Source organism: Xiphias gladius, chromosome 21, assembly GCF_016859285.1.
Source record: "Xiphias gladius isolate SHS-SW01 ecotype Sanya breed wild chromosome 21, ASM1685928v1, whole genome shotgun sequence".
NCBI classification, from domain to species: domain Eukaryota; kingdom Metazoa; phylum Chordata; class Actinopteri; order Istiophoriformes; family Xiphiidae; genus Xiphias; species Xiphias gladius.
Genome location: NC_053420.1, coordinates 22,297,788 through 22,324,270, shown reverse-complemented (window position 1 = coordinate 22,324,270; position 26,483 = coordinate 22,297,788). Strand labels below are relative to the sequence as shown.

General features: G+C 40.6%; 3 protein-coding genes across 6 annotated transcripts in view; 2 read left to right on the top strand and 1 right to left on the bottom strand.

The window, feature by feature from the left end:
- tacc1 (transforming, acidic coiled-coil containing protein 1) overlaps window positions 1-17,430 on the bottom strand; it is a 30,774-nt gene extending 13,344 nt beyond the window's left edge. Inside the window, exon 1 of the mRNA XM_040159038.1 lies at window positions 17,337-17,430. The gene's annotated coding sequence lies outside the window, so the exon portion shown is untranslated. The remainder of the gene's footprint in view (window positions 1-17,336) is intronic.
- aggf1 (angiogenic factor with G patch and FHA domains 1) lies at window positions 180-10,194 on the top strand. 4 transcript variants are annotated; one of them, XM_040159041.1, is made up of 16 exons: window positions 180-243; window positions 4,647-4,702; window positions 4,952-5,145; window positions 5,389-5,488; window positions 5,589-5,779; window positions 6,073-6,204; window positions 6,350-6,550; window positions 7,376-7,802; window positions 7,977-8,085; window positions 8,374-8,425; window positions 8,528-8,629; window positions 8,720-8,885; window positions 8,994-9,073; window positions 9,167-9,294; window positions 9,379-9,478; window positions 9,595-9,834. In XM_040159041.1, the coding sequence occupies exons 3-16, from the start codon at window positions 4,960-4,962 to the stop codon at window positions 9,832-9,834; spliced, it is 2,214 nt and encodes a 737-aa protein (XP_040014975.1). In that variant the 5' UTR covers window positions 180-243; window positions 4,647-4,702; window positions 4,952-4,959. The 4 variants fall into 4 exon arrangements, with proteins under 4 accessions (XP_040014975.1, XP_040014973.1, XP_040014974.1 ...); XM_040159039.1 differs by lacking the exon at window positions 180-243 and adding an exon at window positions 4,425-4,537; XM_040159040.1 differs by lacking the exon at window positions 180-243 and adding an exon at window positions 4,453-4,552 and having other exon boundaries at window positions 9,595-10,194.
- A 3,702-nt stretch (window positions 17,431-21,132) lies between the features above and the next one.
- On the top strand, window positions 21,133-26,411 carry LOC120783157 (neuronal vesicle trafficking-associated protein 1-like). Its single transcript, XM_040115924.1, has 5 exons — window positions 21,133-21,209; window positions 21,577-21,730; window positions 22,039-22,155; window positions 23,707-23,817; window positions 24,986-26,411. Exons 2-5 carry the CDS (start codon window positions 21,602-21,604, stop codon window positions 25,184-25,186), a joined length of 558 nt encoding a protein of 185 aa, XP_039971858.1. The 5' UTR covers window positions 21,133-21,209; window positions 21,577-21,601; the 3' UTR covers window positions 25,187-26,411.
- Window positions 26,412-26,483: the final 72 nt, after the last annotated feature.

The following is a 26,483-nucleotide window of genomic DNA, read 5'->3' as shown; positions in this document are numbered from 1 at the left end:
CTCCCCTCCACATCAGGCCAGTCCACTGACAGAAAACACAGAGGGTGGAGGCAGGAAGCTTGAAAGCAGCTTTTCTGTACTCAGCTAAACGAGTTCCCCTGTGGTTGGAGAATGGTACGCCCCTGTCAGGCTGCTCTTCCACTCTGAAGCAGAAGGAGGGAGTCAGAAAGCAAACACAGAAGGAGGAGGAGGTGGAGGAGGAGCTGAACTGTTGGGGCTCCACATTTTATAGCACAGAGAGAGGTAAGGAATGTGGGGCTGGATCTTTAAGCCCTCTGTGCTCCCCCAGGCTGTTTAACAATTAACTGTCTCTGTCAACCAGTGGCAGGCAGGCATGCGTGATCAGGGGAACCAGTTCTGTTGGATGGCTTCAGGTGATCTACCTGGCTGGATTCAATTTGTCTGAGGTAATAGTTCAGACCACTGAACTGACAGGCAACCATAGCCTTCAATGCACTCGTTAATTTCTGGTAAAAAACCCATTGTAGCATCTGACAAAGGCACATTATGAATGTCATCAAGTAAAATGTAGGGAAAGAAGACACAACATCACTCATGATGTCTGTCTGAAAAACCTCGGCGGCATGAGAAACAGTTTTCTAGTAAAATGTATTCTGCTAAAAAAGCTAAAGCCATCCACTTGTGTCCACAGAGGACTCTCCATGTAGAGACACTTGTCACACAAAGGATAAACACCCTTTGGAAAAGACTCAGAGGTGACATAATCACAGTCAGAAACACTCTTTTAAAGGTGGTTTGTATTTGAGTAAATGCCAATTAGCAGCAGTTATCAGCTATGAAGTAAATCTACCAATCCCCTCTTTGGTATGTGAGATTTCAAAGCCAAAATGAAACACATATGAGAGCTCCAAAGTGGACACAACTTCTTTGCTTAAAGAAGAGGTTCACTTTTTTACTCAAGTCTATCCTAAGGCAATGTTCACATACTTATATGTACACTGACATGTATCATGATCAAAAAAAAAAAAAAAAAAGCTGCTTGTGTATGTAATGTCTTCATGTAAACAAGATGTTATTATTGGACGATATATTGTTATTATTATTATAATTTTCCTATTTTTAAACTTGCATTTATGATATCAGTATCAGCCTCAAAAACCCATTATCCATTATCAACCAGGATGTACTGTGGACTGTCTTCATGGCCAGTATTGAAAAGAAGGATTACGGCTCTAATAACCCTTTCAATGTACAAATGGACAAGTGAATATTTAGCTAGACTTGAAGAAATGCAAATTTGTCCTTTAATTTACAGGCAGGACCATTGATAAAACGACACAATTATTTATTATGTCAAAGAGAACGGTCTCATAAATTATGCCACATACAAACCTCATTGAAAAAGAGGAATAGCACTTAACGGTTGAAATCAACTGACAAGGATTTAAGAGACACGCACAGTACCCTGGACATCAATAATTATGTTAAAAATAGCTAAAATGACCCGTGTTTGCAGCAGTGTTTGCAATGTTAATTTAGTTCATTTAAAATCAGTGTTTTTTCAAGGACACCTGTATAGTATATTTGATGTTTTTGGCCTGTGATTCTTGTCATATAAAATGACAAGGAACCTTTGGAGCATTGCGTTCTAATTTTGTGCTCCAGTGGCAGAAACTGCTGCGTGTTTAGCCACACAGCAGCTAAACTCCTCCCGAATTCCCATCGACAAGCAGAGACACACATGCCTCAGTCAGCCTCAGAGTTTCCACATTTGTCCAGAGAGGGTGGAGTACTTATTCACTGTCTGGGTCTGGTAGAGCTTGTGGAGCTGGGTTTGAGGGCGATGGGGATCCCAGCATGTGCTGATCATGTGCAGGTAGTAGTTAAAGGGGCAGTTCAAAGAGATTATCACAGGAGCTTGAGGGTCAATCTGTGCCTTTATCCTGAGGTGTTAGTATCTCTTTCATGTCTGTAAAATGTTTGCTGACCAAATCACCAGGCTTTCCTGTGTTTGAAATAGCTGAGCCACAGCGAAGACCCTCAGCAGATCAGGTTTATTAGAACAAAAGTCTTCCTATGTGTTATGAGTGGTAACACTGGTCAATAATCCTTGACCAACAGTTACGTCATACTGGATTAATAGATAAAGCTACAGCACATGAGAAACCTTGGGGGAGGTGTGACAGTGGTGTGTTGTCTGCATCTGTTGAGGTTCTTATTGAACAGTAAGTTCACGTCTGAAAGTAGAAAGAGCGTTAAAAGACTTCATTTCCGTGGATTCACTGTTTGTTTCAAATTACTCTCTGCACCAATGGTGAGGGGCCAGTGAAAACTCATGGCAGCCACAGATAAGTAGGTTACATAAGAAAGCGTTCCTGTTACCATCCCTAACATGAAATCATAACTATTTGTATCTCAAAATCAAGCTCAAAAAACCGAACTAAACACCACGGTTTTTTCTTTTCCTTTTTCTAACCTGCCAGTCGCACTCAAGAGAGGAGAGCTTTAGGACCGGTGCTTTTCTAGTCTAAAAATGGCATCAATAAACAACAGTAGGTAGCGTGAGGGAGCTGTGTGTGTCTCCAGATAAAAGACCAGCCCATTCTTAAAAGCAGCTCCACCACCACCACCACAGCGACCGGGGCTCCTGCCAAGAAGTCTGATGCTCCACCAAAATCCAAACACAACGCAAAAGAGCTCAGATTTCAAACACAGTGGGAGGAACCCGAAAGGCATTTTTGACAAAGTCACTAAAACTGGAAGAAAAAAACATTTTTGAGTTTTTCTAACTTCACACAGCAACTCAAATTCTGCCTGTCTCAGTTCAAATGTGACTCATGACACATTTATGTCTAGTCTCCATGTCAGTGTGTCTTAACATCCAGCGACAGTATTTTTCTGACAAGGCTGCTCTTTAATTTAACAGCTCGTGTCTAAAAGAACACAAAGATAAAATTAGCTTACACTGTGTCTACACTCTTGTAATACACTCTTGCCGTAAATAGTAGTGTTTCAGTTTTAGAGGACAATGGTGGAGCCACAGTATTACATAACAGCCCTTCCTCTGGAGCCCAAAATAAGTGCAGACACTCAGAGAGATGGCCTGGTCTTGGCAAGTGTCTGAAAACTGTCCGAATGGATCAGATGTTCCCGGAAATTAATGAATGTAAAAAGAATGGGGGCAGAGGTTGAAGACAGAAGAGGAGGAGGAAGGAAGTGAGTTAAAATGTGACCAGAAGAATAGTTGTGTGCGTCTGAGGAACAGTGGAAGTACGGGGAGAACAAGTGGAGCAAGGGCCACTGGCAGAGAGGATGTGTGCAACAACTGGCCTATATTGTAGCATAAAGCAGTGCTTATTTCTGCTTTATCATAACATGATAAGGCAGAAATAAGGGAATCTGACATGAGGGTATCTAACATAGCAGCCCCCAAAGAGCAAACATGGACAACTGGAAATGACACAAACGGAACATGAGACGATAGTTCATCAACCAACAGCAAAAACGACTAGCAGACAGCTGAAACCGTTTAGCTTTGACTTTAGGTTATGACCACATCCTGCCCGAAATGAGTGTAAGCACCTTCTCCAGTCTCAGAAGTACTGTATAGGCCGTAACATTCTTCTTAGTACTACTCTGAGCTGCGTGCTGGCAGAATCAGTGTGTTGCCTTGACATCTAGTGGTCAAAGAGCATAATAACACCTGGACAGAAATAACCATTGCACAAAATGCCGTTTACGTTTTCTGATAATCAACATCATCAGTTCAAATACTCACTTAGCAATGTTCATACACAAACCTAAAATAAGCACATGGCATCTGCTATGTGACACATCTGTATACAGTACAAACTCCATTCATATTCAACGTGCTCACTTGCACACTAGAAAACTATGCGTATGTGCATTGTGATGACACTTACAGTTTATACGTTATAGTTATGTAATGCATTCAAGTATACAGGTATCCATTCATCAGGATATAACTTGGACCTTATTCATAATGCACACTACTGCACACTGACTAGACCACTGTACATAAGTACGTTATCAGGACATGCACAGTCCATGAATTGGTAAGAGGTATATGATGAATCAAAGCCCTTGTTGCCCAATTCACTAACTGTGTATTTAGGCTATAGCTCAGCTCTTACACAAACTTAATTAACCAATTTTCAAAATGCTCAGCGTCGCACCATTTACAATTATTTACCTACAAATATAAAGGAGGAGTGGGAGAGAGTCTAGAATGAGAGCAGACAGAGCACGGTTTAGTTTCCCCCCAGGTGAAGGACTGTGCCATCAAAAATATAAATCGAAGTGGTTTAAGGCACTTAATTAAAAAAAAAAAAAAAAAAAAAAAAAGTTAGGTGGAAGGAAAGGCAGAAGATAAAAGCAGTGTTTCTGGTTTGTTGTTTGTTAAAAACTATTACCACTTTTCGCCGTTGGATGGCGGTAAAGTTCTTTCTGATGAGGCAGATTGGCAGAGGGAAAAGAAGTCCGCCAAACCTGAAGAAGTACTTCCGCTGTGACGTGGTTAACTCGTAGTAAATGGCGGTCGTGAACAGGGTGGACTGTAAATATTTCCACGGTTATAACTCTAACTGTCTAATTATCATCAAAACATGTACTCGTCTGTGTCGGAAATGCAGGGTGGTTACAAGATGTCTATTTTCAACTTTCAGGTTGATTCATGTGCCGTGCTGACAGGAAATCCACTGCCGACAAAACGACAAAAACGGTAAGGAGAGCAGTGCAATTTCAGCTCATTCAGCGATAGTAAACATGTGCGTGTACTCACGTAGCTGTGGGGCTTGAATGGACATTTCATATTTCATTATCTGTGTGAGAACTCATGCAACTACTTTTGTGCTGCGTCCAGCAGTTGACGTTAGCAGACAGATGAGCTAGCTGCCGTTATCTGTTTGTCTCTACCGTGCCAATGCCGCTGCCGCGAATAACTTACAAACTCTGTCACCAACGTCTTCAGTTGAACTAATGGAGAACGAAGATGGAGAAAAGGACGCGGAGTCAGAAGTGGCCGAGCTGCGGCTGAAAGTAGACTCGCTGAAGCAGGAGCTCAAAGAGTGCAGAGCCGAGCTGGTGAAGTTACAGAAGCAGCTGAACCAGTCTGAAAGACTGCAGAGGAGCACGGAGAGCTACAACGAAGACCTGAGGAGACAGGTCAGTCCATGCTGACACTTAGAGAAAGGGCCTAATAATCTAATAACCTAATAACCACATAAAATCTGTGGCATTTGCTTTGTTAATTAGAATCTCTTCTCTTTTTCTCTAATGGTTAATGTCTTGTTTCATAAAAGTCTAGTAGTTTTACATAATGTGTGAAGTGGAAGTGGGTTTTTTTTTTTTTTTTTTTTTTTTCAAGAATGTCTTCCAACTGAATTCATCTGAAATATGTTGTTTCAGGTTGATCAGCTGAGCGCAGAGATTCATGAACGGAAGAAGAAAGAGAAGGACAGAGTCAACAGTGAAACTCAGACAGAAGAATACGTGTGGACAGAAACAGGTGTGTTACTTTTGTATGTACATTAATTAAATTTGATGACCATATCAGTTAGTCAGAAAGTGAGAAAATTGTTGCATTTTTCTTTAATATTCCCTTCCAGATTATTACAATTACTACTATGGAAGCTACTATCAGAATTCTGAGGCAGCAGACACCCAGGAAGGCCCGAACGCAGCAGCAGCAGTGGATGGAGCTGATGGCAGCGAGGCAGCAGAGGTTTCAGCACCAAATGAAGCAGCGTCTGCAGATGAGTCAGGTCAACCTGACAGCAGTGTTACAGTCACGGCAGAGGTCAGCTTTATTAAAAAGTTAGTTATTAGTTAGCGATATGAAAAAGTTCCTAGAAGCAGAAGTGCAGTTGCAGATATTTGGTGTTTTGTTTTTTTTGTTTGGTTTTTTAACTATATGAATGGCTCAAAAAAACTGGTTATCAGAATTGGTATTGATGGTTCAGCTCATCAATTAAGTGGCCAATTGTATCAACACTATTCCCAAATACTGAAATAAGGGGATGCTGCTATGGGTGTGAATTTATAAATTTCACTTTACGGTATGAGATAAATATATGGTGTTGTCTCTTCCAGGAGGGTGATGCAGGATCCATAGCTGACATGTTGAGGGCCACCGCTGAGGAGGCTATGACACAGACTGGGTTTGTCTTTGATGAGACTACAGGGATGTACTATGATCACAGCACAGGCTTCTACTACGACTCGGTTCGTCAACTGCTTCTCAGTAAAATGTGACTGTCTACAGCAAAAATAATTTCAGAAGTAATTTAGGCTTTCTTTTTTTTTTTCCCCCTTGACAAACATTATGTACCCGTCATCTCATCTTACACATGTATTTTCTCTCCCTCAGGCTAGTCAGTTGTACTACGATGCCAACACAGGCATTTACTATTACTATGATGCAGAGAGTGGACGATACCAGTTTCATTCAAGGATTGAGGTGCCTGCTGCACAGAATGATGCAGAGTCTCACCCAGACAAGAACACTTCGGAGAAGAAAGGCAGGAAGTTCAAGAAAGGGGTCAAGAAAACATCACACCAGGATGATAAGGTACGTAACAACAAAATCTTTTATTGATGCAAAGCATGGAGTCATTTTATTCTATGTGGCTGACAGCTGGCTTTTGACTTTGTAGTTCCCCGTAAAAATCCTCTTGACTTGTTGGTCTCAGTCTTCAAACACTTGCTTTTTCGAGGCTAGTTCACTAAAAGACTATTCCTCTGACCTAGGTGCAAGAGGTGACTAGCTCATTGGCAAAAATGAAGATTTCCTCTTACTGGAATACTGCTTCCCACAGAGGTACACACTCTATACCACCACACAAAGCATTTAAACATATTCCTCGTCATTTTTGATCTGGGACTTAGTTGGATAGCTTCTGCCGTCACAAAAGGTCCGTTTACATATTCCATTAACAAAATAAATCACTTATACAGTTTTAGTAAAGGCAGACGTTTCTGTCATTCATACAAGCTACACCTTTAATAGTATATAAATGTGATGTGACCGTTCACACTCTACCATCACTGCCTGTGTTACCAGACATCAGAAGCCTCATGCCCGTAGATAGGTTGTAAAATATGCTTGTATTATATTAGTTGCTCTGTACTGTGTCATAAACCCTTTTAATGACTCAAGATTTTTGCCCACCCATGGCTAAATCTGGGTGCAAACTAATATTTGGATGACAGAGGGTTTTCTGGTTAAACCTGACATAATTTGGTGGAGGTCTATGGTGAATTGTCTTTGAAAACTGAGACCATGTATAAGAACACTGTGCCAAAAGACATGGGATATGCAGTACAAAGCCAGCTGGCCCCTTATCAGTGAATGTCACTGGAGTTGGTAATCACACCATTGACTGTCTGATGGCAGGAACTCATATTTGATGGTATTAAGTTGAAAGAAGAAGAAACAGACGGGGTTGAACTGCAAACAACTAAGAGGACCGCAGAATCCCGAAAAGTGAAGCGAAGGTCTCGCAGTGTAGACTTGGCTCCGCGTCGGGAGGAGAGCGAGAAATCCTCATCGAAGAGGAAGAAGCAGAAAAACGGTTCACACCATGATGATAAGGGAAGATCAAAGAAGAAAAGGAAGAAATCAAAATCAGCAAAGCGGAAGAAGAAAAAGAGCCCGGCTCGGAGTGATGACTCGGAGGGGAACAGCGAACCGGAAGAGGGTGAGATCACAGAGTCAGAGAGAGAAGAGTTGGAGTCTCCTCCTTCGTTCTCATCATCTTCTGGCTCCCCATCCAAGGAAAACCCAGAATCAGAATCAGAGATGGATATTCGGAGTCAGGAAGGTGAGAGGAAAAACAAGCCGAAATTATCGCCTGTCCTGGGCACACGTGCTCACTATTAGTTCATGTGGGAAATTTGTTTTAGCTGGTAGTAACTTTATTGTTTCATTTGTTCCTAGCACTCTCTGAGCTCATCAGGCCATGGTTTGACTTTTTCGGGGTGTATTTTTCTTGCAGTCAAAGACATTTGGCCGCCCTGTGTAAGAGTGACAGTGGTCAGGTCTCCGGTGCTGCAGGTGGGCACTCTGTTCATCCTCACAGCTGACTCTCCAGCCACCATTGGCAGGTTTGTGTCATTTTCTCTCTCATCATGTGGTGACAAGGCTTCCATCCAGGCATAGGTTAGATAATTTCATGCAAAGGACTTTTAGAATGGGGAATTGTTAGTGCTGAAGCTGCAACACTGAGCCCCGTGGCTCTGTACCTGGTTTTAACTAAGAACTGAAAAACACACCTTTGTGAGTACTGCAAGTCGTTAAAATACCACTTGCAGTAGTCGTAATTCATCTCCCAGTATGTCAAAATAACGACTTAGAAAGCTCCTTGATGCCAACATGCTGTCTTTTTGTTGCAGAGAGAAAGATATGGATCATGCAATCCGAATACCAGAAATGGGAGTCAGCAAGGTAACCCTCTTCACTTTTATATTTCTCCAGGGATCAAAATCATTGATTTGTGTGATGCGGGCTTATGTGATGTTTCTAACTGTTAATTGCGTTTGGTTCCAGCTCCACGCAGAGGTGTACTTTGACCAGGAGCAGCAGAGCTACATGCTGGTGGACCAGGGAAGCCAGAATGGAACAGTCATCAATGGCAACCGAATCTTACAGGTCAACACTTTGTCTGTTTGCAGCCTCTAAATAAAAACAGGGAAAACGTCACGTCCGCTATGGCATTATCAATGAATATTTCTTCTGCAGCCCAAAGCCAAGTGTGAGCCGCATGCGCTGATGCACGGTGATGAGGTGAAGATGGGGGAGACTGTGCTCTCTTTCCATATCCACTCAGGCACTGATACCTGTGATGGATGTGAGCCTGGCCAGGTGATGGCTCACCTCAGTAAGCACAGAAGAGAGGAGAAGACCGGTGAGCAACCTCAAGAGGAAACCCATCCACAGTAAAACAATGACAAGGTTTCTGGTATAGAGTCATGACACAGCAGTGAGATACTTAGCTTTTCTTTTCTTCCCAAAGGCCCTGCTCTCACCAAAGAGGATAAAGAAGCACTGAGACAGAAGGAGCTGAAGCAGATGAAGGCCAAATATGGCCTGCAGGTGAGTCTTATCGGGACTAGCAGCGGACAGTTTCAGTTTAAACCCTCTTCATCTCTTTACGCAGTCAGTCACCTCTGCGCTTTTCACTTACAGAGCAGTGAATACGAGGAGGCCAAAGCCCTGAAGAACCCCAAATACAAGGACCGTGCAGAGTCTCGACGTCAGACAGTGGGCAGCGAGGGGGTTTTCCAACGAGACGATGCACCCGCATCTGTCCATGAGTAAGGCTTTTGTCCTTGACTGTTGCTAAAGAATTGAATTAATGGATGCAAGTGTTAATTGTATATTATGTTTTCCTCTCAAAGGGAGATCAGTGAAGTCAATAAAGGAAGGAAGATGTTGGAAAAAATGGGCTGGAAGAAAGGAGAGGGACTGGGCAAAGAGGGGACTGGAATGAAAGACCCAGTAAGACGGCTTTACGAGCTGGAGATGTCCTACTGCCACATCTGTTTTTACGTAGATGTACTCTGGAAACAACAAAAGGATTTGATTTTCTTTTTTTCTCGTCCCTTTCCCCACAGATTGAACTGAAAATCAGAAAGTCCCAGTCAGGTTTGGGGGCCGGTGCTGCCTTGTCTCTAGACAGTGTTTCTCTGACCAGATCCAAGTCCCAGAAGAACTGGGAGAAAGCCCGAGAGAGATTCGCCGATTCATGCCAGCCTGACATGTTGACATACAAAACACAGAACAAGTCACCCAAAGCCTGGGTCAGACAAGAAGAGACTGAGACCGCCAACACACAAACAGACAGCCAGAGTTAGGGATAAGTGCGGGTGCATATATTTATTGTGGATATGGAGAGCTGAGTGTTATTTTTACTCAGTTTGTTCTTTAGTGTTTTGGCTGAAGAACCCAACAACAAATTAAATCTGAACTGATTTCCTCTTAGTACCACTTTGTTCTGAAGAGAACAGAATCAGACCACCCGTGTGAAATATGGCACCTGATATTTATTAGGTCTTATTCTTTTGATGAAAATGTGTTAGTTTTAGTCCTTTGATTTTTGTTGACTGACTTTGGTCTAGTTTTAGTCAACAAAACTTAAGACATTTGAGTCTACTTTTAGTCTCATTTTTGTCATGTATTTTTAATTTTTATGTCAACTAAATATTTTGATGCTACAGTTGTCACCATCTTTTTCTGTACAGTTATCATGGTTACACGTGGCAGCGGTTTCTTATAAATGGTCAAGTGGCTAAATCATCTTCTGAACGAGAGATATTTTGGGCAGTGGAGGAAACTTTTACTAATCGGGAGCTCCAGTGTGCAATTCCACAGATGCAGGTTGTTGAATAAGACTTTGCATTAAAACATGTCCCTTCGTCTGTCTGCCACATTATCATTTAGCTGGTAATGAAAATAAAATACATTTTGTCATAGTTCTCGTTTTCAAAGGTTACTTTTTAGTGAGTTTTAGTCTCAAACTTTTGTCCTATAAAACAGGTCGTCAATGAATATTTCTCATCATAGTTTTTTCTTGACGAAATTAACACTGCTGACCACAAGTATTCTGACACCCTGATTTTTTTTCTACGCATTTATACAACACTGAATAATAAGTGAATAATATGGGATGTTTACAGTCCACAACAATGGCAGTAGAGATACTGACAGATTAAGCTGAGTGTTTCACAGTCCAATGGGTCTGTAGCCCAACCCACAGAGGGCAGATCTGCCACTGTGCTTCCCAGAGCACAGAAGACAAGGATCACCTCAAGCAAATATTGACACAGTGAAGCTATATTTCTCACAATGAGATCATAGTGTGAAGAGACAACTGTGGATCTGTTCAGACAACTCCGTAAACTGCTCAGGTTTAACCAGTTACAGCTGCTAGGTGTAACAGTGTCCCTACCCCAACCCCTTTTTTCAAACAGTTGCACATTGAATTTTGAATATGGTCAACATTTTTGGTTCTATTTGATTCGCTGCTTCTTACGTAATAACAGATCCCATTTTATTGTCATGGGTGTGTTTGCTCAAAAGTCCACAGGAAAAACACACAGCCACATACAGTACTTGTGTAGGGCTAGTGAGCATATACCTTTTACAGTCCATCAGTATGAAGTCTTAAGTGTGGATTCATTTTGACGGTGTGTGAATATTTGCATGTGTGTGCAAGTGTACTCCTGAACAGAGGCCCTGTCTCACAACAAATGGAAAAAGAATGCGAGTGTAGACACAAGTTCATGATTGCATTTTACGTCATAGTTAGCATTAATACAACTGCATACAACTTCACAAATATTGACTAGTAATGTGGGAGAGTTCAAAAGCCTCATTTGTTATTGATTGAGCTGTGGGGGCAACACAAGTTCTAAGTCAAGGAATTAAAGACTAAATGAGGGTAGATTTCCTGTAATGCACAGTAAAATCTGTATCAGACAGGTGAGTGATTTGACTCACAGGATACTGTTGGTGTGACTCCTTGAGCTGGCTCGCCTGCTGCTCCTCTTCTGACTTACAGCGCCACCCATTTCGATCTTCCTTCTCTGGATAGACACCACCACCAGTACAAGCGTGCGTTTCCCTTAGCTCGTTGGCACACTCTCCTGAGAAAGCTCAGTGGGTAGCAGCGGAGCTCTGCTGTCAGATGCCTTCCTCTCCCTTCACAGGTAGGTCCTCTTGTCCCTCCCTTCACAAGTCTCCTCCCTCAACCTACCGTCGGTTAGGAAGTAAACATTCAGCAGCTGATACTGGAGTGTACAAAACTGGGAGGGATCAGCTTGTCTTCTCTGTGCTCGGTTGTATTAGGTAGAAGAATCTCAGCCACAAAAAGATGTTGGGAGTCATGAGATAAAGTGGGAATTCATTCTTGTGTGAGGATGTGGCTCAGGGCTTTTGAGAGATCTGGCTTGATTGGTTCCTGACTGCGAGAGTTTACAGAGGAACACTGGGCCACTGTTCTTTCAAGTGAATTCATATTGTATTTATTTATTTATTTTTCAGAAGTTATTATGCAAAACGTGCAGTGTTGCTTTAGGACAAAATCAGCTGATTTGAGTTCTATTCATGACCTATTGAATGGTAATGATAATATACCACTAATTGAATCTCTTCGGTTGTGCAGGCCATGTTGAAGTGCAAATATTGAGCTGAACACGGGTGTAACGAGGTTGTGTAATCTGTGCAGAATAAGCAGTGCAAGTGCATGTTAATCTTGCAGAGAGTGCATTCCCACTTCTCTCACAGTGAGAAAATGTGACTGTTCCTGAGGTGACTGTTTTTCCTTGGATTGTACTCTCACAGACAAGAGGCAACAAGTTCTCTTTACGTCTTAGTTCGTCGCCGAAACAGAATCTGGGATATGTGACACACTCAAAGTAGTTTTCATATCCATTTGTGAATGTTAGCAACTAAAACAAGCAAGGAAGATAGCCCGGCAAATATTGCCATCTTACCAAGTTGGTTGAACCAAATAGAACTGGGTGTGATGAGAGTGTTGAAAGTTTTAAATTGCTGGAACATTTTTTTTCCCAGTCGCTAAAACCCAGTCTCTTAAAGACGTCTTGTTTTCCACCACGTCCAGCTTTGAGCTTAACACAGGTCAAAGGTCAAGGAGCTAGAAAAGGTCACACCCTCCTATCATACCATACATACATAAACCCTACCACACAAACAAAGAACGAAAAAAAAAAACACAAAACAAAACAGTGTTATGTGCTGCATTTCTAAAGAAGACAAAGAAGAAGAAAGCATCTCATATCTGCAGATAATAGAGGTATTTCTTGTGATGTGTTTCAGGTATTCAGATGAAGTGTAAGCCCTCGCCCCCGATCTAGATAGTTGAGGTGAGTCAGAAGTTACTGATGACAGAAAAGTATTTATGTATTTTTCCATGCACAGTTTAACTTAAAGGTAGGTAAGTATTCAATACCATTAGGTATTACATACTGTCACTCTTAAAGTAAAATGCTTATGTTACAATCAGTATATTGTCAAACTAGTAATGTACACTGTAAGATATTTAAAAAAAAAAAAAAAAGTTTATTTCAATGTTCTTGGGAGGCATTTGTAAGGTTGACTAGGTCTGCCTCAATAGAAAACAAGGGATGGGACCTGCAACTGGAATATTTTTGGGAGACTTCTATTACTGAGCTTTCGTTAAGGCTGTCAGACAGATGTCGATTCAACTCTGTTGTTATTTTTGAGGTTTAAGCGGGTTTGTTTAAGTTGAAGGTGCTCCTGTTATTTTGTCCACCCGCTGCATGGAGGCATTTACTGTTGCTGGAACCTGTGATACGCTATTTGTTACGACAATCCTTCCCTAGATAAACTTAAGAAGTTCACAAAGTAGCCAGAGGAAGGAAAGTCCGAAAAAATCTTTATCTTTTCTGTTGGAAAAATTCTTTATTTTTTTCTGACTTTTCTCCAACTTTTGCTTTTATTATGGATTATGCTAAATATCAAAAGCAAGAAAGGTGGATAGCTGGCACATCCAACCCCAGCTGGGTAGCTGGGTGGCAGGACATTAATTTACTCACTCTGTCTGCAGTGACTGGTAAACAGATGACCAGTCAATGTTTGTGAATGTGAAATAAAATATTCAGGAACTGAACAGGAACTAGATTGGATTTGATTCAATTTATTAAGATTAGACTAGAAGAAAAATAAAAAATTTGATAAAACATTAGATTAAAAAATTAAATTATGAATTGAATTTAAATCAAAAATGAACTTAATTGGAGTCAACCAGTCAATCAACCTTTATTTATAGTACCTTTCAAACAAATCAATTGCAATTCAAAGTGCTTTACAAGTGACTGACAAAACATAGGATGGATTTAGAGACTAATGCACACCGAAACAACCAACCCCCAAAAATAACTATAAAAAACAAAATTATGAAATACTACACAAAATAAATTGATTGAAGTAAAACAGTAAAATATTAATAAAATAAAACAGAATAAAATAAATAATGATCAGCAGTAAAATGTTGATAAAACAAAATAGAATAAAATTAGGATAAAAATAAGTATAAATACTAAAACCACAAAATTGTAAAACAATACATAAAGCCAGGCTGAATAGATGGGTTTTAGTTTAAGTTTAAAAATATCAATATTTCCAGCTGCTTGGACTGTGATGGCTGTAGGCAGCATAACCGGAGGATCTGAGGGGCCTTCCTGGTTCATAAACCAAAAGCATAAGTATGTAAATAAATTCAGTTATATTAATAAATTGATAATGTACTGAATTCAATTGAAGTAGTAAAATAAAATAAAATAGACAAAATTAATATCAAATTAATTAAATTAAATTAAATTAAATTAACTAAATTAAATTATAAATCAAATAAATGTATTTTGAGTTGCATTATATCATTTAAATTGAGTTAAATTAATAAAATATTTTAAATCAATAAAATATCTTAAATTACATTTAATTTAATAAAATGATTTAAATTAATTCAATGATATTAAATAAATCAAACATCTTGAATTTAATTTAATTAACAAAAGTGAATTAAATAAATTACATGAAATTAAATCATTTTAATTTAGTTAAATTAATTAAATGAAATTCTATTATATTAAAGTAATTCATTCAAATTTAATTTAATTATATCATTTAAAATAAATTAAATTAAATTAAATTCCGTTCAATCAACTTATGGGTCTTAAAGTTGGGACTGACAAGCCCCTAGTTTTTAGGAATGATTCCTAAACTCCCCAAGTGGCAGCTTCTTACAGCCTTGGGATGTTTTGTGAATAAGGTCTCTAAAATCCTTCAAATGAAACAATCTGGGGAGGAAAATTGATTCTTCAGTTGGTCGCGATCTATCATTGAGCAAAGCCTGACATCAGCTGGTAGACTGTGAACACCACCAGTCGTATTTCCCCGCTGTGTGTCGGAGCAACCACGCGGAATAAATAGTAAGAGCAACTCCTTCATCATCATCATCATTCATAGTTTCCCGACATGGGACAGGACCTCATTGATTTCTATGGCTTTCCATTTTGGTCAGAGGGCTTGGCTAAGCTGTGTTACACGCATCGGTCAATGGAGTCTGTAATTTTGGAAAATATACCTCAGAAACACAGTTCAGTGAGAAATATGTCATGACGGTTTCACTACTTAAAAGACTTGACTTGGAGTTGCGTGCTTCTGGAGCCTGTCTGGCGTATTGGATTTCTCAGAACTGACCACAGCTCTGTAGCAGAATACGTCCTTGTGCAATATATGGTCTACACGAAAACAGCCATGGGGTCATGTGAGTGATCACAGCCACAAAATGAAGACAATAGCTCTAGAGATTGATGGGAGACGTCTCCACTAAGTATTTTATGCTGCTCTACAGCCAAGTAGATGGCAAAAATCAAAGAGATCAGGAGATGAATAGAAAAACATACAGTATAGTATGAAACCAATCAGGATAAATGACACTCCAAATGAAGCTTGCCACATGCATGTTTTTGATTGTATGGACCCAGTATGTTTTGAGCCGAAGTTTGATGCCTTTGTGCCTTCAACATGCTAGATACCAAACTAGATATAATACTGTACATATTACACTGTGGTAACTCTTTCTAAAGGGCATTAGTAATGTTTGTGAATTCTCATTTTGTTACACTTGATTCCTCTATCTTTGATCCAGACAGAGGCAGAAAGTCACTCTCCATAAACAGACTCAACACACTTTCACTCATTTTAGCCAGACCATGTCTGTCTGCCGCCATCTCTAACGCTATGTTATCGCAATCTCAGTCCGTGCCTGTGGTTCCATTGAGAAGCATGAGACCAGAAGCGACACAAGTCAGAGAAACAGTCCTGTGTTGACTCAAACAACCTCCCAAACACACACACACACACACACACACACTTCACTTCCGGCTCAGTCAGCCCTCCCAGCCACGTCTGTCTAGACCGCTAAATCTGAGCCTCTACAAATCAAAACAGAGCTCTCAGGCTGAAAACACAAGATTGTACTATTTTAACACTTGATTGCGATACTTGGATAGTAGTCAAGGGAGATTCCAGATCGGGAAAATGCACTTGTTGGATGTTTATGTCCATATGAGGAGCGGAGCCGTCAGGAAGTGGGGGTTTAAATGCTTCAAAAAAGTTCACAGGTCTTCCTACTTGATCTTTTTGGCTGAGAGGAAATGATCTTCATTCCAGCCACACCTCAAAGGAAATATGTTTTTCATTTAATGAAGCAGGTTCTTTCAAAATAATTCTTTTTATGATTTCCAGAAGGCCATTTGATTACCCTATTTGGAAAAAGGAATCTCTTAAGCCATAGTCAATAGGCTTCTGTTTGTGTATTTGAGGGGGAAATGATCGTTCCCATGTATGTCATGTCATGCATCTTTCTGTAAATACCACATCCAGACCAAAATTCTTCTCCCCCAAACTGAATGGGAATTCCAACAAGACGGCTTCCTCCCGGCAAGTGACTCACTCAGAGCCACTGTTGAATAGTATTCCACCCGTGGCCTTTCCTGCTAAGGGCCCCAAGCCTCTGGGTGTGTCTCCCTGTGACCTCATCTCATCCCAGAAAACCCTCCAGAAACCTCCGTAGCACAATCGCTCACATGATGCAGCCTCCATGCAAGTAGTCCACAATAACAAGCCGGTCAGTGTATAGAGAAACATCTCACTCTGCTTGTTACATCTACAGCGCTGATGGTGGTGCCTGTGCCCCCCTGTTCATTCAACCAGAGTGTGTGTGCAGACTATAGCATCCTGTTTATCCAGCCTGGTCACTGCTGCCTGCTTTGAGAACTTTAATATTTGGCTCAGTCTGAAGCTTGAACGAGCCCTCAAACTTTAAGTCTTACCCTCATTGTTCTTGCCAAAGTTCTTTCCATTCAAATCTTTGTGGCTAATTCTTCCTCTGGGGCAAAAACAACACACAAACAAACAAAAAAAGCCTCATGTGGGCAAACTTTCAGTAACGTGCCTTACGTACTGTAAGCTGTATTGAACAGAACTGCTATACAGCAACATCACACCCACCACAAACTGCTGGGTCAACTAGTGAGGGGAATTATAGATTCATGAAAAGAGGCTTTGTGTTCATGCAAAAGACAATAGCTCCCGCATGGCAGCAGGACTTTTAAACCAGACACAGCACATTCAATGTGTCATCTGACACACTGCCCAAAAGTCAGCAGATCAATACGAGACAACTAACACAGTTTACCAAAGTAAACATACTGTATAGTCTACTCTACGCAGATGATGGCATGAATAACGGTGCGCGCGACTGGCAGACAGCTGTCACGCTTTCAGAATTTCAGAGTGTAAATCATACCTCGACTTTTCTGAGGGTTGACAAGCCGTGTCTGTTCTGCTGTGACGTCCTTCACGGTAAGTCTTTGGTCAGTGACTGAGGTCCTTAAGGGAGTCAGTGTTCAGACTGCTGTCGGAGCTGCCGCTCTCTGAGTGAAAATACTTGTTCTCTCTGTGTGGCGGAGCTTAGCCCATGTGGCTGGATGGGAAATGGGAAATGAACTTTCTGGGCAAAGGGCCAAAAACGGTGGGTTATAAAGACACAGCAGTTTCAATGCTATATAAGGTTCAGTCACACTTTACACTGTGTAAGTTACAAGTAAAGACATTTAAGCTGCTGTATTTATCACTTCCAAGCATACTGCTGAGTTTACTGGTGAATGAAAACATAAATTCATTCCAGTATTTCCACTGTTACTTGTTACTACGCATAATTTTTTTACTTCACACAAACAATTATAGTAGCTGAGATCTACATTAATTGCTATATTACTTGCTCTTTTTGCATCACAAACACCAACAGAATTTTCTCTCTTCCAGTGGTGCAAAGTAACTAAGCACATCTACTCAAATACTGTACAATTATTAGATTATGTGTACTTTACTTGAGTATTTCCATTTTCTGCTGTTTTATACCTCACGAATTTGACAACTTTAGCTACTAGTTACTTGGCATATTTAGATCAATAATACAAAATACAATCAACAAATAAGGTATGATGTATTGTTATAGCTTAAGATAAGACTTAATTGATCCCCATTCACATTCACCTGCTACGCAGCTGTATATGAAGTAAGTAAAATTTGCTCAGCCTTTACCTGCTGCAACTTTCAAGTGATGTACACAGTGATACATCGGTAGCTATCACCCAATATAATATTCCGCATAATGAGTATGTTTACTTTTAGTACATTATGTATCTTCTTACGCCAACCTGTAACAGAGTATGACTTGGGTATCATCATTTCACAATTTTGTCGATTATAGTGATGATAATGATCCCAAAATAACTCATTTAAGATTCATTCCACTGTGCATAACACAAGCAGTCCTGAGTTGTAAATGATTGATTTGATGTCTCCCTCTAGTGGTTTTTCTTGAGAAGGCAACTGCAGCAGAAATCCCTCTCCACATCGACAACAGCCTGCTGAGATTATATTTACAGTACATGCAGGTGTTGTCGCCAAGACAAGTTTCTTACTCTCTCTGGAGAACTGTCCTGCAGAAGCTGAACCTAGTGCTGGAACATTAGGAACATATACAGTATGCGTCCACTGCAGCTTGCACTGACAACATCTACATAGTAAAAAGGTGTCTCAAAGAAACCAGAGTGAAACTTCTCAAAGAGTTCATTTTGTATTATTAAAACTATCGACGTAGATCAGAGGGGTCTGAGGTGGGTGGCACAATATGACTTTATTATCACACCGAAAGTTCAAAAATTTCACCCGTTTAAATGAAAAGGGATTTATCCATCATCAATGCAAAACTTAATTGGATCCAGGTCAGGTACTGTTTCACATCGAAAAGAATAAGGTATATACAATGCCAAGCTATCAAAGTCTGTCACTGCGCAGTCAATTCCTCACCTCTCTGTATTTATTTTCAGAAAATACATGTCTCCACCTCTTAGACCCCAGCGAGGACAAATCTGATAGCTATTGACTTTGTACCACAGCCTCATCATATACTCTTTGTCAGACAACCCAGCAGTTAGCATCATCACCTGGAGTCATTGCAGCTGTCATAGCCGCCAGGCTAAGTCAAACCTCCACTAAAGAGCTATGGCTTCTGTCTCAGTATGTGATGAGATCAATGTCATTTTCTCCTCTGCTGCTTCCTTGTCACTATGGATTAACAGACTGGACTTGATCTTTAATGCATCCTCTCCTAACCCCCTTTCATTCACACCGTAGCCTGGCAACAGGCCACTTGATAACATGCAAAGACCATTATACTATTTCTAGATACATGATGAGAAAATATAAAGTGCTCAGTAAATTCAAAATGTTATGTATTTTAATTAGGATTACGTACTGTATTCCGGTAGGTATGTTTGTTAATAATTCAAGGTGATTATTTAAGCATGGCTAGATTGTTTTTTAGCCTAATGGATCCCTACATTTTTGAAAATCTAAGATTCCTTGTCAGAGTCATATAGGCCGGTTGATGGCATGATGTTTTTTCCCTTTTTTTTTCATAGGCTAAACCAGTGCATCTGGAAAGAATATAGCCTACACAGTCACTGTAGTAGATAAAAGCCAGCAACTACTGAGCCAATTAATAAAGTAGTTTCCTGTCTCTTAAAGGCCCTGAAATCTTATTTTTCTTTTTCTGAAATCTTGTTTTTCTTTATATTTCCTGATGGGATCCTACACGAACACACTATTTTGCTGAGGTTATAACAGTTGTGCTTATTTGGAACGAGAGCTTTTTGATTTTTTGTTTTTCCCTTTGCTCCTCTCAGTGTTTTGAAATGGGCTGTTTTTGAGAGTTAAAATTTTAAAAAATAATACCATAACATGTTTTAAAAAAACTTTCATTCTTGCTTATTTAGTTATGAATATTTAATGTAACAGAGAAATACTTTGAAGTTATCAGGAGCCTTAAAGAGTAACTGAAAACCCCGGGCAAATCTTTTTTTTTTTTTTTTGCTGACCACCACTGGTTTAAACTGTCACTGTGCTGCAGCGATATTCAGGTGTACTTTAGGACATTGTGACATCACTGTTGGACTTGGTTGCAGATGCAACAGACCAAACCCAACCAGAGGTGAGACAGGCTTGAAACTTTCAACCAGAGAGGGCAGTGAAACAGTGCTTTTTAGCCTGATGTCAAGTTATTCTTTAAACCTGCAATATTGCAGTTTTTGGCTCCTTGGGGACATGTTCTGAATAACTGGCATATCACTTTCTAAGTTGATATGGCGAACATGTTAGCAGTCGCTTGTTTATACATCCAGTAGATAACATAAGCATTCATATGGAGTTGTGTGTCTGGCCACCTTGCGAATGTAAGTCCGATAGTCATTCTATTTTAGCTCTGTTTTTGGTCTCTACCAACTCCTGAGGAAAATATCTGACTTTTTAGCTGCTAAAAAATGCGCCACTGTGTTCATTAGCTAGTCTCTAGCCGTGTCTGTCTGCCATTTGGTGCGGAGCAGGCAGTGCACAGTGGGTTTTCAGGCGCTTTTTCGCTAACAACAGCCACCTGCTGTGGCTGAAAAACAGCACTATGAAAGCAGGGAGACTGAAACAAAACAGTATGTTAAACGTTAGCTAAACAAAAAACTTGCGATAAGCTCAGTAAAGCCGGTGTGAGCTGGAAATTAGGGTGATAATTTCTGTACACATTGTCATTTGATACATTGTGATTATAAAACATATTGATTATAGCTGCTTTAATATTTGAAGTTCTCAGGAACTTTAAGAATGATAATCAGGCAGCCAGCCACCAATATAAGTCCATACTTTTCTGAGAAGAATTATTTAATGTTTTACTTTCAAATGCCTTATCTCCAGATCATTTCCCTTTTTCGTAACCTGTGAGTTTGTGTAGATTTTCTGCTCTAGCAACCATAATGAAAGCAAGCTGGTTACTGGCTCCATCAGCTCCAGGGCTGACTGCCGCTCGTTCACCCGCTGTGTGTCATGGATGGATGTGATGAGGATGTTACATCAGTTGCAGTGCAGCCAGACGCCAGCAGCAGCATCCAGCTCGGAGGGAGCGCGGCGCACAAACCCAGCTTGGCCATATTGTGCACCAGCAGCTCCTCGCAAATCGGCTGCGTCACGCCTAAAAAAAAAAAAAAAAACCACACACACCAACGCTGGAACAATAAAGTCACCACATCAGGAGAAACCCGGTGATTCAAAACGCGACTCGGCTGAGCTGGTAGGTGTTCGAATGCGGTAAATCATATATATATACACATGTGTATGTATTATTTTTTTTTTCCACGGCGATGCACTGGTCTCATTATGTCGAAGCCTGGCCGTGTCCTCTCCTGCGCTTTTGTGGTTAACAGGATTTCTCATGGCCCACGAAGCGCCTCACATCATGCACATCATTTTTGTTAGTCCTGCCGTTTGCATGTGTTAAACAAACAAACAAGCAAACAAACAAAACAAAAACAAAAAAACCCGGCCCCTTATTCACCATATATGTTTCCTTGAACGACTTGTGCAGCGACACAGGGGCAGAGGACAATAGGTTAATAGCTTTCTCTTAGGCGTAATAAGCGCTTGCTCTCTCCTCGCAGGTTGGGGTTTTTTCGTGCTGGGAAAATGGTTAAACTGGGGAATAATTTCAGCGAGAAAAATAACGGAAAGGTGGTCTCTGAAGACGGATTTGACACCATCCCTCTTATAACACCATTAGATGCCAGCCAGCTGCAGTTTCCTCCGCCAGATAAGGTAAGATTTTTTATGATTTGATATTTTCCCATTGAATTCAAGAGTCACAGTGAGGGGGCCCTGTGCTGCACTGTATTTTCTACCATTCCAGTTAGTGCAAATAAGGAGAACAATTTTACGGGGAACCAGTTTTCAACTGCTCAGATCTATTATTTCTGTACGTAGCAAAGCAAAATACAAATCATTTTACCCATCCTGCGTGTGTGAACTCTCATTTCCTCATGCGGCTATAACTGCAAGCTGATTGGATCTGTTCTCATGTGTATGCCTGCGTGTGTGTGTGTGTGTCTGTTATGTGTTTCTTCCAGGTGGTGGTGAAGACAAAGGCAGACTATGATGGTGAGAGCAAGAGGGGGAAGCTACGATCTCCTAAAATCGCAGAGTTCTCGATAAGCATCATTGAAGGCGTATCTGAGCGACTCAAAGTAAGAATGATGTTGCTGCTATCGTCTGTGTTTCACACGTCATCCCATTTCCAGTATCTCTCACACTTCCACACATGCATGTGGCAGCGAGCAGACGCTTGTCTCACCGCAGCTTGGGACATTCGTGGCTGCTGTCATAACATTTCCTCTCCGATCCAAGTCATAAGCTGTGGCCTCTTTGCTCGGGCCACCGTCATGCCTTGTGTCCTGTGCTGCCTGTCGTCTTGCTGCGCGGAGGAGACATAGTTCACAACGCTTCACTTAACCCCGCCCTGAAGCTCTCATTAATTCAGCTGCTGCCATGGCGATGGCCTCCAAACGGCAGCAGCTCTCCCACCTCCTTCAACGCCCCTTTGGTCTGCAGATGTGTTTAGCTTTTCATACCATATAGAATGATTATTAAAACATGGTTTTGTTAAAGAAAAAGTAAAAATACAACCATGGCTCCAGCTCTGATTGGGTGACTGAGTTGCATATGTAAAAGACCCCCTTGCATACTTTAAAATTCATCAAACTATACGTGCTTTGCATGCAGACTTCGTACCACTCTTTCTCCACATTCCAAATCAACAGATGAATCTGTCAGGCTTCCTTTAGTAATAGAGCTTTAATTCTGAAATGTCTGAAAGGCAAAGAGGCACATCACTTTCTGAGAGAACACAACTCGTATCCTCAAATTGGTGCTTTGAAATGCTGCAGGCAGCCCTTTCATTGCAGAGTCTCTTTCATAAGCTCCTGTTGCTTTGCTTTATATGTGCTGTGCTGTCTGCTCTGCTGTGCAACTGCAGGATTCACACAGACAGATAAAAAGAATATCCTCTTATTCCTATTGATTCAAGCTCTTAACAATCTTATCAAATCTGTGTCAAACATACTGGGGAACAACACAAAGGGTACTGGGATGCAGAGCACCTCGCTCCCAATCTAAGAAATCCTCAAGAATAGTCTGACAGCACAGCAGTCATTGAAAATCAAGCTTTGTATCATCTGTTCCAGCTGCTTAATCACACAAATGTAGAACAATTTTTCTGACGTTGCTTGAAATTATCCAGATTTCTCCACAAACACTTGAGCAAAAAAAGCGTATTTATTTGTATCGACTCATAAAAAGAACACTCAAACATCTCGGGGCTCAACGTATCGGGCAATAATTAGGCAATTTCTCCCACACCTTGTCTTATCCCCCCTCCCACTTCCCAGAAACACCAGTAGCTGTTACATAACTCCCCTGAGAGGAGAGAACTGGGCTGCACAGATGGTCACACAAGCCATCTCCCTGTCAGGTTACTATATGAAGAATATCCTTGTAGCCCTGACTGGCTGTTAGTCACTGCTATATATATATATATATATATATATATATATACACTCACATATTTAGATATACTGTATAACTTGGTGCTCACCTCACCTACACCAATGCGCAACTCTTCCATGGATATTTTTTATATATCAGTACTGCAGCCAGTTACAGCAGATGTGTCAGTTTCTTAGGCTGAGCTGTCACATAGGTGTTGTGCCGATGATGGAGCTGTAGTGTGTCTCCTTTAGGTGACTTTGCTGGTGATCTGTGCCCTGGCCTTCTTGGTGTGTGTGGTGTTCCTGGTCGTCTACAAGGTCTACCAGTACGAGCAGCCTTGCCCTGACAGCTTTGTTTACACGGTAAAAACTTACGAGCATCATTGTTCGTGACCCTTGTCTGATGTTGATAGGTTAATGTCCATTATACTGGTGTTATCTCATTTTACTGTTTAAATTTTACCCGAGTAAACATTTGTCCTTAACTTCATACAGCATTTTGAGCATTTTATATAAATATGGTTTATTATGCAATAAGTACGCCAGTGAACCATATGGACAGCCATACTGTCAGAATGTTTATGTTACAGCAACATTTTTTTCTGAATTTACCAAGACTGTTTCAAGTGACATTTACTCTCTATTTACCCTCAAATGAACCCTTTGAATATCTGACTGTTTTCTGCTTGTAGGCATGATCTTCAGTAAAACAGTTGTCTATGTGAAGTCGGCATGTAAATTCTTTCACTGCTGCCACACATTAATCGGCTTTTGGTGTTGATGTGTCTTTTTTAATTAACTTAAAGTGAGACTATGTAAATTTGAGAAGAAACAATACAATATTCGTCTTGACATAGGATGAATTAGTAAGCAATGAAATGCTCCATCACTCTCAGCTCAATACTCTCAGGGGGATTTGCTGCTGCGTCCTTACTTGGTCTGGTATGACCACGAGCTCATGTTAGCTCATGATTGCAGACTATAAGGAATTATTGCTGTATTACAGATGTTACTGTGTTCTTCTTCCGTTGTATCTCTTTTCCACTTACCTTACTGTTTTAATAGCTTAACATTCTGGCTGAATACTAAACACTAGCAATTAGCTCGCATATGGGAAACATTGTCACTTGTAGCCTCAGTGGTCGGTGTTCAGCTTTAGCTGCAAAGTTTACCGTTAAACTCTGCAGCAGTGGGGCTAAGGTTACTGAGTATTGGCTCATTTTCTATCCATTTTGAAAGGCACCTATATAGATTAGGCGACGTAGCTTAGTTGGTTTTGAATTTTTTTTTCCTGGTCTGTCTTTCATTTAAAGTGGGATTGTTTGCTCTGCTGCTAAACAGCACATTTCCATGTTATCACTTATCTTAGCTTTTTTCTCATGTAACTGTGAATTACAGTTTGTCTCAGAATGTCATTATACTTTCCTTAATCGTACTTTGGTGACCTTATGGCTTTCTGTTCCATTGTGCAAATTGACTGATTTATCATCTCTTGGTATTTTTAATCTTGTTCTGTCTCTCTTCTGAGTAGCAAGGACGCTGCATGCCAGCTGGGATGTATGGCAACTACCCGCCTCAGGGCCCCGGGGGTCGTGGGCGCCTCTTTACCCTCATCAATCACTATAACATAGCCAAGCAGACCATCACTCGGTCAGTATCCCCATGGATGACCATCATGTCTGAGGAGAAGGTAACCCAGCAGGAGACGGAGACTGCTCAGAAGCTGGCTTAACCAACCTAGGATCAGGGAGGTGGCCTCACCTGCTGCAGAGAAAAATAAATAATATGGTTGTGCCATTCAAGCAAACCGCAGAGTCCCGTGGATTTCTATGGGTGAAAAATCAACTTCTCTTTCCTGAGGTGCTATGCTGCCTTCTTGAAGTAGTCTGGTCAGCTGGTGTGTACTGTAGCAGTAAATCTGTGGAAATTTTGAACGTTTTCAGCAAAGCGAGGCTTATAGCTGGGTGGATTCGTGGTTTGTTTGAATAGCATATGTTGTTATTTATTTACACTTCAAAACAGAGTGGCAAACGTGTAGGAAAAGCCACAGAAACACAAACACTGACACACAGATGCACACTCACTGTCTTTGTACATACACATATGTAAAAGAACTCACTTTAGTACTTGGATTGTGAAATGACTGTGAACCATCTCGCGTCTGCGTCGCTTGTTTTAACGCACATGCACGCACGACTCTAATAATAACAGTTTGCTTTGAACCTCTTTCTTTTTCGTATACATCAAGTACTGATAGCGCATGTCAGGCCTCTTGAGTTCCAGCAAGCTTGCAGCATATTTGCCACTGGGGTCATCTGTGTCAACATATTTTACTGTCATGATATTGTCAATAAATGAGGGTTGATCCGGAAGAAAGCTTTTAACCAGCGTAAAAAACTATTTTAATCATGTTATTTTGATTCAGCCCATACTGCTCTCTGCATATAGTGCTGTTAAGGAGTTTTTAGTATTTCATGCATCAAGTCTTTTTAACCAGCATTAATGATTGTCTCCATTCATTTGAACTTTGTGACCACCATGTGCTTTTCTTTGCTGGCTACATGAGACTTACTCAATGGTTACTTTTCATAGCATAACTTTTATGCTACTCTATTGAATGTTTTTTGCATTGCTAATGAAGACACTGTATTGTACAATGCTTCGCGTCGATTAATGTCACCATAGATGGCTGTTGGTAGCCATCGCAGATGCTAGACTTAGGTTGATGTAGTGGAACAATCTGACAGTAGTTGCTTGTCCTGTTGCTTTTTTCTGTATTTGTCATTTAACTCAAAGTGTCACAAATTATGAACTTTTTTCAAATAATGTAATGATTACCATTGAAGTGCATTTGCTACATAAAAATGTTAAATGAAAAACTGAAATAAAGTGCCCACATTTCACATCAACGTTCAAGTGGAATCCATATACTGTATGTAAAAAGAACATTTTCTGTAACAGTTTCAAGAGTAAATCTTGTCAGTAATGGTGAAACCCCCACAGAGCAAAAAATAACTAAAGTTACACTT

Coding starts and splice junctions, on each gene's coding strand:
- aggf1 (XM_040159040.1), top strand. CDS start 4,960: ATGGAGAACGAAGATGGAGAAAAGGACGCGGAGTCAGAAGTGGCCGAG. Junction 5,146..5,388: donor ACGAAGACCTGAGGAGACAG/GTCAGTCCATGC, acceptor ATGTTGTTTCAG/GTTGATCAGCTGAGCGCAGA. Junction 6,551..7,375: donor CATCACACCAGGATGATAAG/GTACGTAACAAC, acceptor GTCTGATGGCAG/GAACTCATATTTGATGGTAT.
- LOC120783157 (XM_040115924.1), top strand. CDS start 21,602: ATGGTTAAACTGGGGAATAATTTCAGCGAGAAAAATAACGGAAAGGTG. Junction 21,731..22,038: donor AGTTTCCTCCGCCAGATAAG/GTAAGATTTTTT, acceptor TGTTTCTTCCAG/GTGGTGGTGAAGACAAAGGC. Junction 23,818..24,985: donor CTGACAGCTTTGTTTACACG/GTAAAAACTTAC, acceptor TCTTCTGAGTAG/CAAGGACGCTGCATGCCAGC.